The sequence below is a fragment of the Monopterus albus genome, unplaced genomic scaffold (assembly GCF_001952655.1).
Source record: "Monopterus albus unplaced genomic scaffold, M_albus_1.0 scaffold172.1, whole genome shotgun sequence".
In the NCBI taxonomy this organism is placed as follows: domain Eukaryota; kingdom Metazoa; phylum Chordata; class Actinopteri; order Synbranchiformes; family Synbranchidae; genus Monopterus; species Monopterus albus.
This window is the reverse complement of record NW_018128052.1, coordinates 1,098,814-1,109,666: the sequence shown is the minus strand read 5'-3', so window position 1 is coordinate 1,109,666 and position 10,853 is coordinate 1,098,814. Positions and strand designations below refer to the sequence as shown.

At 42.8% G+C, this 10,853-nt stretch overlaps 2 protein-coding genes across 3 annotated transcripts; both read left to right on the top strand.

The window, feature by feature from the left end:
• The first annotated feature begins 2,851 nt into the window (after positions 1–2,851).
• LOC109969327 (C2 calcium-dependent domain-containing protein 4C-like) lies at positions 2,852–5,969 on the top strand. 2 transcript variants are annotated; one of them, XM_020616141.1, is made up of 3 exons: positions 2,852–3,395; positions 3,933–4,689; positions 4,804–5,969. In XM_020616141.1, the coding sequence occupies exons 2-3, from the start codon at positions 3,964–3,966 to the stop codon at positions 5,353–5,355; spliced, it is 1,278 nt and encodes a 425-aa protein (XP_020471797.1). In that variant the 5' UTR covers positions 2,852–3,395; positions 3,933–3,963; the 3' UTR covers positions 5,356–5,969. The 2 variants fall into 2 exon arrangements, with proteins under 2 accessions (XP_020471797.1, XP_020471796.1); XM_020616140.1 differs by having other exon boundaries at positions 2,853–3,402; positions 4,804–5,968.
• Positions 5,970–8,345: 2,376 nt separating this feature from the next.
• On the top strand, positions 8,346–10,853 carry fem1a (fem-1 homolog a). Its single transcript, XM_020616253.1, is given in 2 exon segments — positions 8,346–8,844; positions 8,846–10,853. Coding segments are annotated over 2 exon segments (1,857 nt in total). The 5' UTR covers positions 8,346–8,556; the 3' UTR covers positions 10,415–10,853.

The following is a 10,853-nucleotide window of genomic DNA, read 5'->3' as shown; positions in this document are numbered from 1 at the left end:
GACCGCCGAGCATGGCAGTCTGAACATCTGAACTTGCACCTTTTTAGACAATATGAACAGCTTGAACACTGGCCTGAATAATGTCAGAGCAGAAACTCTTGTTTATACAACACACGAACAGTTTCTCAAAGTTCCTATCCACCAGACATTTATCCATTTGGCACTGAAAATGTCCGTGCCGACGCTGGAAAGTCACTCACATGCAACAAGGATAAAATTTAAATTAAAAAATGATTCCTTTCCTTTTCCTATGCAAATATGATTGTAGTTAAACTACCAGCAAGCTACTACAAAAGGTAATTAAACTACTAGTTTAATTACATGTAGTTCACTACTCCCCAACGCTGCAGATAATAAGGTGATATTCATGTTGTGTGGCACTTGGTGTATCTGACAATTTGATGTGCAAGTTAAGAATAAACTGTGACCAGCAGTCATCTCTGCCTACTTACTTATTTCACATAGTCTAGGGTCTGTCAGTTTTGGGTTGAGACTGGGTGCATAAGTGCAGCACTATTGCAAGTAGTGCACGTCAGGAAACAGCCCAATTAGGTTTTACAAGATTCGGTTGTTTGACAGTTTAAACTAAAATATAATGTTTGTGTTAAACCTTCAAAAATAATATAATTAATGTCAACTGAGCCTAAGTACAGCCGAGGCTGACAAAAATACATTTTCTATCAAGAAAAGTTGCATTTCTCAATAGTCTGACAAGGTGAATCTGAAATGTGGCCTTATTCTCATTTATAAATCAGAGTTGTGGGGTTTTGTTTTGTTTTGTTGTTTGCTATATCCTTAAGAGTTTTGCTTCACTATAGCTAAAGAGCTAGGAATAGCAAAGTTGCCCACTCATTTTCATCCATGCATTGGTTTTTAGCATGTAATAAGAATTACAGCCTCACGTGGCTCCTGCCTTTAGAGTTTAGTCTTGTTAAAGTACATTTCTGTAGTTAGTTTAAAGGAAAGTGAGATAAGCATTCCTTTGTAACAACAATAGAAAGTAGCTGAATGTCTAAATGGATGGCTACACCACCATCATATCCCTGATGTACTAATGGAATGGCTCACTGCTAATCTATAATTGACTAAAATTTATATTGAAAAAAAAAATAGCATGAATGGATCTGGTTTGCAAAACTATTAGCTGAGCCACCACTGGTAGCAATTACAACTGAGAGGATCACACACCTGCTGAGCCACTCAAGCTTAATTAGGTTGACTACGGCCAGTGAAGTGTTATTTTTGGGTGTCTCAGGTAATATATTTTTGTCATTATTTTGTACAGTAAATAATTCACAAATAGTTCTGCTTAGAGTAGAAATAAGGTGTCATATTATTTAATTCACAGACAACTTATAGTGTCTCTGCTGAACAGTGATGACCAGGATCATGGTCCTATTGACTGGTTTTACAAACCGGTGCAGGTCGTCCTTTCTGAACATCAATGTGTCCACAACTAAAGAGATAATGATTGATTTAAAAAAAAAATCAATCAGCTATATTCCCTGCAGTTATTAATGTTCAAGTTGGTACAGCAGTATAATTATCTGGCCACGCTTATTGACAAAACTGTCCTTTGAGTCGCACGTGGATACCTTTTATTTAAAAAAAGCCTATGCGTCTTTATATTTTCATGGTCCTGTCATATATATTTCTGCTTATTCTTGCCTAACCTTTAATATGCAAATATCTACAGAGTTCAGTAAACACACAGAAGTTGGAAAAAAATAACAAAAATCAATAAATACAAATAATAGAAATGCTCAGCCAGGTGTGGCAGGATGTAAATATGGAGTATTTCTATCATGAAGGGTCTCTTCAGTTCCAGCAGGGTGCAACTGGTCCAGTGAAACTGCCTCACATTTGGTGGCTGTTTTTAAAACCCTGCACGTCTTTGACTGGTCCAAATGACTCCTACGAGATGGCTGCTCATACCATGACAGATCCACCTCCATGTTTAACACCTGGCAAAAGACACCGTGGGTTGAATGCATTTTTTGACTTCTCCAAATAGAAACCAGTCCAAATAGAAAACAAAGACAATTCATCGGGCTATATTACTTCTACTTTGGTCAGGTTTATCCTGACACTAAGCAGGTGTTGCAAAGAAATGAATGAAATAATGGTTTTAGGAAACTGCCAGAAAGAAAGAGGAACTTAAAAAGAATGGCAGAGGACTATTATGATTTAAGTAAGATGGCTTTTATTATCAGTGCATTATTTTCTTGATGAATATAAAATATTACTGAAAAATGCTCAGATATTAGGTTAAATGTCACATAGCATAAACCAGCTCAGTTAAATGACAAGTTGTTTCAGCTCTAAATGGTACATTATAGATTATAGGACTTCTTACAGCATGGGTTTTACCAGCTGCTTACACCTCACTTGATGTTGTTGTCCTCAGCTCAACAGAGAGACTGTTCCTGGATTTGGGTCCAAAACTATAGACAGCAGCTTCACTGCAGGTCTGGTTTTGGCAACTACAGCAAGCAGAGCGTCTGTGGATCTGTGGGCACAACAGGGGGCATTGCCTGGTAAAGCCACTGACATATCCATGAGAAGATTATAGACAAACACTGGTATTTTAAACTATTCCACAACAACTCACAACAATTACAGGCATGATGTGAGATCATTTTATTTGCTCCAGTTGGTAGGCTACAAGCTGTAATGATCTTGGCAGATCACAGAGCAGAAAAGTATAAAAACATGCTCAAATTGATAAGACTCCCCAGCTTGGTTTAAGATTGTGGTTAAATTCTTCTTTGTCATGGTGTGTTTACTTTTGTCCACTTTGTTTAAAAACCCTCTCAGTATAAAGACTTTTTCTCTTTTTTTATATTACTGGCAAATGAGTACAGATGGTGGTGTCAGCACAGCATATTGTCAGTGCACATCATCATAGGTTTGCCACTAGGAAGTCCAGTTAAGGTGTTTGTTGTGTAATAGGGACAAGTGCGCTGTTTGACAACAATACAGAAGAGAAATCACGTGAACGCCACATGAAATCACAGTAGTGTTCTCTTTAAAACCAATGAGGCAGGAGATACGAAGCCCACATACAATAATTTGTAATACTTTGTGGGTGATGAAACAGCAGCCTTCAAATCAAATTGTTTCCCCCCTCGTGCCTGCTCAGGGAGTAGTTTAGTTTCTTTTCTTTTTTTTTTGGTTAACACCATGGGAAGGTTTCACAACCCTCTCATTGGCTCAGAAGTCAGAGACCCCATCATATAAAGCGAGAGTGTGTGATGTAGCAGTCTTTTCCAGCTGGCGGCGTTTTGGACTCCGACTAACGGGATAGCTTAGTACCTTTTACGCACAGAGAGCTGGGAGAAAGCGCAGACCAGCGCACGGCGGCGATCACGTTTCGAAGGAAACGAGTTATACAGGTAACAGGTAGGTATATATTTGATGTAAATGTGCGTCGCCACGGTTGTTAATGTAGCTTTGGTGGAGGAGAGAAAGTTATTTACTCTCCTTTGCGCCTTTTTCAAACGATTTTGAGTAATTAAAATTCAGATTACTTAAGTGGTTTTAATTTGAACTTGGAAAAAGCTGCAGTTTGATTTGGCAAAAACTACTTTGTTTAAGGTAATGCAAACCTCAGTAGCACTTGAGTAAATCGTTTATAGGAGAAACCTATTGCCTAGGGTTATTTTTGTATCTCACTTTGCGCAGTGACCCCTCATTTATGAAAATGCCGTTTGAAAATGCTTCGAATTTTGAAATACTTGCTTCTTGGCTTGCATTCTTTTGAAGTGGTTTAGACAGATGTTTAAAGGCAATAAATAATCGGTCTAAAGTTTATGTCTTATTGGAAATAACATTAATAGACTTAAACAAAAAGATGCAGGTCTGTTGGTTGTGTCTGTTTGTTCATGTTGGATGGGATGTCTCCTGTTAATGCATCACTTTTCTGTTTACAGAGAAACTGTGAACTGAGGAGTCTGAGTGGGCATGTGGCTATTGGAGAAGCTCCGTGGCTCCGTGGAAAGCAGTGGGAAACAATCTCCGTCCCCACAGACAGTAGAAGCCATTCCTGTTTCTGTTTATGCAAATGTCCTCACTCCAGAGAAAATCCCTGATTTCTTCATCCCTCCCAAACTTATCTGCTGCCCACCAGAGGAGTCCCTGAGCCCGGACCCTCAGCACTCCTTGCGACCCTCCTCTTCTGACAATGCCATCTGTAGTCAGAGCCCCAGAGCTCGGAGCAGCAAGAACCCCTGCAGCCCTCGCCTCTTTTCCCGCAATCTCCAGAAGTCAGCCAACCGTCACATCATCCAAATAGAGAGTGCTGATGAGCCAGGTGCTGGGTCAGTGGACCGAGTCAGTGTTCAAGTCAACACTAATGCAGATCCTCACTCACAGACTGCAATGTCTCTGCCATATGTCCCCAAGGCTCAGACCTCTTATGGCTTCTCCACCTTGATGGAGTCTCCTCACACCCGACGTAAGGAGAGCCTTTTCCACAGTGACCCGAGCAGCCCGCTCACCTCTCCGAACTCACAGAGGCGGTCCCAAGGGGGGGCTCTTCTGGCCCCAGCTGACCCCAACCCCTATCGTTATTTTAGTGGTGGAGAGAGTGACACCTGCTCCTCAGCAGAGTCGTCCCCCTTCAACTCCCCTCTCCTCTCCCGCTCTGCCTCTCTCCTGCGCTCTATCACCCAAGAGACACAAGCCAAGGTGAGGACTTCTGTTCCTATGGGCTGGTAAAATGTCATCCGCAGTTGTGTTACTAAAGTGTTTTAGTTTTACTCATTATGATGATCCTATTTGTGTTTTTCTCTCTACCTCCAGATGTCCCGTGCCAAGCGTTCCCTGGCACGCCACAGTTCTCTTTCCACTGATGAATGCAGCTCAGCAGACAACAGCCCCAACATGCAGCGCCGCCGCTTGCGCTGCCCTCCCTCTCCTGCCTTCCGTGGAAGTAAGAGCAGTGGCTTAAGGGGCGCAGCGTCAGACCTCCTGCAGCGTGAGCACACTGTCAACCTCCACAAGGGGGGGACAGTGAGGCTGATCACTCACTACGACCCAGAGGCGGCTCGACTGAGGGTGCGCGTGCTCGTAGCTGAGGCCCTTTACGATAGGCAGACGGACCTTAAAAGCATTAACTGCTGTGTAGCGCTGTATCTCAACCCTGGCAAGCAACAGAAACAGAGGAGCACCATCATCAAGAATAGCAGGAATCCGGTATTCAACGAGGACTTTTTTTTCGATGCACTGCCTCAGGCACAAGTAAAGAGTCTGGCCATGAAGATAAAGGTACTGAACAAAGGTACCAGTCTCAAGAGAGATGTGCTTCTAGGAGAAAGGGAGGTGCTGCTCAGCGAGCTGCTGGCAGACCTCTAGGAAGCCCCTGTCAAGCAGCTCCACATCTTGAGGGTCCTTTTATTCTCTGGCGACCTTTCTAGCCCATTTCAAAGATCGTATAAAGACTGGACAGGTGAAAGCATGCCAGCGACTATGGGGTTATATTTGCACACTGTGTTATGCACACCAATGAACAGAAAACCAAGGTCTCTGTAGAAATTTCACTTTACCAAGTTGCCATCAATAGCTCTTCTTTTTCAGAAGCCACTCCAGTATAAACACATCCAAAGCACTGTTTTTTATTTCTTTAACGGTAAATTAGCAATGTTGCCAGTGGAGCTGTGGTCCTCGTTTGTGTATTTCTCATTAGGTTAGCTGTTACAAAAGGTGCTGTCCTCTCCGATGCTCATTGTGATGTGGCTCAGTATCATATCAGGTGTGATGCAATGATGACCTTGTTTAAGCTAGAGCTGTATTTTTGTATTAATGCTGTAATACATGTGATTTTTGCACGATCCTGATTAAATTAATGATCTCTGTGCAAAGAATTTATATTTGGGGATTAGATTTTGGCTGTTAATGAATGTAGTGATAATGTGAATTGCTGTTATGTGTTATGCTGTTCATCTTAAATAAAAATACTAAATTCACACATTTTTTCCCACTCTTAATGACTTTGTCTTCTAATAGTTCCTCAGGATCAAAAGCAAGGTTGAGGAAATTAATATATAAACCCGCCTTTGCTCTCCAAGCTTTCCATGTTTGCAAACAAGCCTGAGGCCAGGTCGTGCGAGCCAGGCACAGACTGTCACAGTGTCATTTGTGAGGCTTCTAATCCTGTTTCTCTGCATGCAGTATTGTCTCTGTGTGCATTCAAAGTCCCAGTTTAATTTTAAAATCACATTTCCTATTCAGGCTGTGCTTTAGTGAAACTCAAAGAGTTATTAGGGATTACAGAAGGAAGAATCATGGCTCACTTGCTCTACTGAAACAAATGTTGGAACACATTCCACATGAAGCTTGTACAGACAGGTTGTATCTTGATTTATGTGTTTGATAAAGGGGAATGCACTTATGAATATAAGGAGATGTAAAAAACATTAAAAAAATACAAAACACAACTCATGTGTGACACTAATATGTTACACATACAGGTATGGTCCGACTGAGTAATACAGACCAATTTAGTGTGGATCTTATGCGCCCTCTGCTGGTGAAATATTAGAATGACACTTCACTAAAACTTAAAAATGATAAAGATTTTAAACCATTTTTGGTTCATTTTATTTGACTAATGACCAGCCCTGGGTGTCATAGTTCTGCCTACCAACAGAGTATATATGTATATCCCTCACCCTTGGCAGCAAATAGATGAAACTGGTGGGGAAAATAAGCAATTATTTCTGCTTGTGTAAACCGGGCAATTTATTGAGAAGTGGCTTTCTCGTAATATTTGAAGCAAATCATTTGGCAAAACATCAGTCAGCAGTCATAATCAACAGACTCTGCCAACATTAAAGCAGTAGTTACTTCACATGAAAGATATATCTTTGTGCTCTTTTTAGTGATATGATTTGGGCAGGGTTCTGTGGAAATAGATGACATGTTTTCAGGCATCAGTCAATATCTTGCAAAAACAGATTAGATTTTATGATGATACAGAACTTTAAAAAATACAGCAGTATTTTGTCATTAACTGAGTTTGTTACTGTGATGTCTTATATGACATGTTTATCAGATGTTTAGGAGTCAGGGCAGCTCAGATAGAGGTAATGCAGTGAATTTGTCAAAGTTATGCTTGAGGTGCCATCCAGGCACTTTCAAATCCAACAATAATCATTCATTTTAATGATGAAGAACTGCTGTGAAAAGACCAATAGCATACTATCAAGGTAATAACTCTGACACAGTCATTAGGCGTGTGCTGAATTTACTGAGGAATGACACATTTCTAGTCTTGGGCTGACAGGATGAACTTTGTGATTTTAACAACAAGCACAGGTGTCATGTCATTACACTAGTGGGTTACTCATTTCACAAAAGTAAGCTTAATCTTTTATTAATAAAATATTCTAATCCTTCACTGCTCAGCTCTCGGCAGCTTCAGTATACTGCATGCCACACTAAATTTATGCACATAACGTCACTTCTTTCAGTGTTTGATTTTTGTGATTTCATCAAGCCTATATCCTTGGTGTTGTAGCCTAATAGCAGGTCTCTAAAGATATGATCATTGGATATGATGATAACTGTCCCAGTGCCAAATGCAAAAATACTCAGCAGAACTTTTTTCTTTAGCTTTCTTAGGTCTGTAGCTACAGTATAATTTAGATGAACTGAAGTCTGACTTTGTCTTACAAATAGACACTTCTTTGGTTATTTGAACATAAAGGGTGTATTGTAAAATGAGCCTCAGTACAAATAAGTGAGAACTCATCAATATCAAACTGATAAAAATCTCAGCTTTACAGTTTTGTTGGAAAAGGACACTTCATCTTTATAAGCAAATCTTTTTTTTTAACCAACCTCCAAGTGTATTAAGCAAAACAACAATGAATGTGTTCACCATAATGTGTGGCAGCTTTAACAAAAGTTATTTGAATTTTCAAGTCATATTTGGAATAATACAGCCCTACTCTATAGGTCTACAGAGACAATTAAAATAAAAGCATAATAAATATATAACCGTGTATGATTTTCTAATTAGATGTTAACGACGCATTATTTTATTATAACATGTATATACATGTCATTCGGCTATCCATAGAAACCGTGTTTCAATTTTTATCGTGTAACGCATGATTTCTATGTGCCAAGTAAATTTGCCATTGAAGTTAGAATAGCCTATTCTGTAAAGGTTGTCTCTGGCCGTTTGCGGTGGCGCCCCCTGTTGCTCCGAACAGCCAAAACAAAAAACTCATAGGCTGGGAGTTCATTCAATCCACATGCATCACGGGAAATGTAGTTCTTTAAAAGGGAAAACGCACTTTGCTCATGGAGCTACGAATTCCATCAAAACTACGTCACCCACAATGCCTCACTGACACCGTAAACGGAGACCTGTCAAATAACACAAACGCCATCTTGATAGAACGCTCAAAATGGCAGAAAGCTGTGAGCGTGAAACAAAGTCCAAAGTGGGATTCATACTCTCTGCTATTTAAAACCAGCCTCGGCAGCTTTTCCAGAAACTGGTGGTTATGGGGTTGATGTCCAGCGTGGCAGCACAGAGCCTGTAAAATGGATATAACGACGGCGGTTTTTAACGCGGCCAGAGATGGTAAGCTGAAACTTATCCAGAAGTTGCTGATCAACAAAACTCCTGAGGAGCTGGAGGCTCTAGCCGAAGAGAAAACTCAGGGAGGCACACCTCTGCTGATAGCCTCTCGATACGGACACTTGGAGGTTGTAGATTACCTCCTTGAACACTGTAAAGCAAATGTTGAACTCGGAGGATCGGTTAACTTTGACGGCGAGACCATTGAGGGGGCTCCGCCGCTGTGGGCGGCTTCGGCAGGCGGGCACCCTCCCTCCTGTGGTGAAGACGCTACTGAAACACGGTGCCTCAGTCAACAACGCAACACTAACGAACTCTACGCCGCTCCGAGCTGCCTGCTTTGATGGCCACCTGGAGATTGTCCGCTACCTGGTGGAGCACAGAGCCGACATGGAAGTCGCCAACCGCCACGGTCACACCTGCCTCATGATCTCCTGCTACAAGGGCCACAAGGAGATAGCCAAGTTCCTGCTGGACCGGGGTGCAGATGTCAACCGCAAGAGCGTGAAAGGAAACACTGCCCTCCACGACTGTGCTGAATCGGGCAGTCTAGACATCATGAAAATGCTGCTAAAGTGCAATGCTCGCATGGAGAGGGATGGATATGGAATGACCCCGCTCCTCGCTGCAAGTGTAACAGGTCACACCAACATTGTGGAGTATCTCGCTCACCAGCCTCGCACCTCAAGAGAAGAATGCATCGATGCACTTGAACTCCTTGGGGCTACTTTTGTGGACAAAAAACGGGATCTTTTGGGAGCCATGAGATACTGGAGAAGGGCCATGGAGGTGAGGCAGCCAGGTGACAAAACTGGATCCCTGGCCAAGCCTCCACCTGGTCCCCCTATCCCTGCCTATGGCTGTGCACAGGAGGTGAGCACTGCAGAGGAGCTGGAAGCTCTGATCACAGACCCTGATGAAATGAGGATGCAGGCTTTGTTGGTTCGAGAGCGCATCCTGGGGCCATCCCACCCGGACACCTCTTATTATATCCGCTACAGGGGAGCTGTGTATGCTGACTCAGGCAACTTTGAGCGTTGCATTAGCCTGTGGAAATATGCTTTAGACATGCAGCAGAGTAACCTAGACCCTCTCAGTCCCATGACAGCTTCCAGTTTCCTGTCCTTTGCAGAGCTCTTTTCTTTTGTTCTTCAAGACCGGGCCAAAGGCACCCTGTCAACACGTATCACCTTCCATGATCTGATGACTGTGCTGGGGAAAAGTGTAAAGGAGGTAGAGAGAGCTGTGGTACAGAGTGACAGCCCTCCAGAAGCTCCTCAATTCACCAAGGCCATTTCCATCATCCTCCACCTCATCTTTCTGCTGGAAAAGCTGGAGTGTAGCCCAGAGCAGGAGCATCAGAAGAAGCACACAGTGTACCGTCTGCTAAAGCTGAACCCTCGAGGTCGGAGTGGCTTCACTCCTCTCCACATGGCTGTAGACAAGGAAACCACGTCTGTGGGCCGCTACCCTGTGGGCCGCTTCCCCTCGCAGGCAGTGGCAGCACTGCTTCTAGAGTGTGGCGCAGATGTTGACTCACGTGACTGTGAGAACAACACACCACTGCACATTGCCGCTCACAACGACTGTCCAGAGATTATGGCTCTACTTATAAAGGCTGGCGCTCACTTTGATGCTACAAATTCACAGAGGAAGACAGCCTATGAGCTGTTGGATGAGCAGAGCAGCGGACACCCGGCCATCTGTCCCCTGAACTACATCACCCTTCAGTGCCTGGCGGCGCGTGCAATTGAAAAGCACAGACTACCCTACAGGGGGCTCATCTCCGAGGAGATAGAGGCTTTCATTGAGCTGCACTAACTTCCACTACTCCCTGATGAGGAGGCCCTGCACTACTCACCCTGTTGTCCTCACTTTTGCTTCACTCCTGGCCCTGTCAGGCTTGTGTCAGACCAAACCATAGCAATAAAACATCCAGCCCTCTGCACTGAAATTTCTGGTTGAGATCTGGTCAGTCATAGCTTAATTCTAACATGAAGTCACATAGACTTTTAACGGGATTGTTCATGTCTACTGCTATATAAAGCTGAGTGATACATCAACATGATACAGGCTTTAAGTTCCACTTTGTTGTTCTCCCTAAAAAAGAGAGTTACAATATGATGGTGCTTGTGTGTGGTGGTGGCTGCACTGTATGAGAGATGGGTTTTAGTTAGGGTTGCATGATAAATCATTTTGTGAGTGTGATTTAGATCCTCGTACAATCTCAGTCTCACATGACAATAGTAAGGGGACGCCT

What these genes read in the sequence shown, in the direction of transcription:
- LOC109969327 (XM_020616141.1), top strand. Translation starts at nt 3,964, where the DNA reads ATGTGGCTATTGGAGAAGCTCCGTGGCTCCGTGGAAAGCAGTGGGAAA. An exon ending in CCCAAGAGACACAAGCCAAG is followed by an intron (nt 4,690 to 4,803) that starts GTGAGGACTTCT and finishes CTCTACCTCCAG; the next exon opens with ATGTCCCGTGCCAAGCGTTC.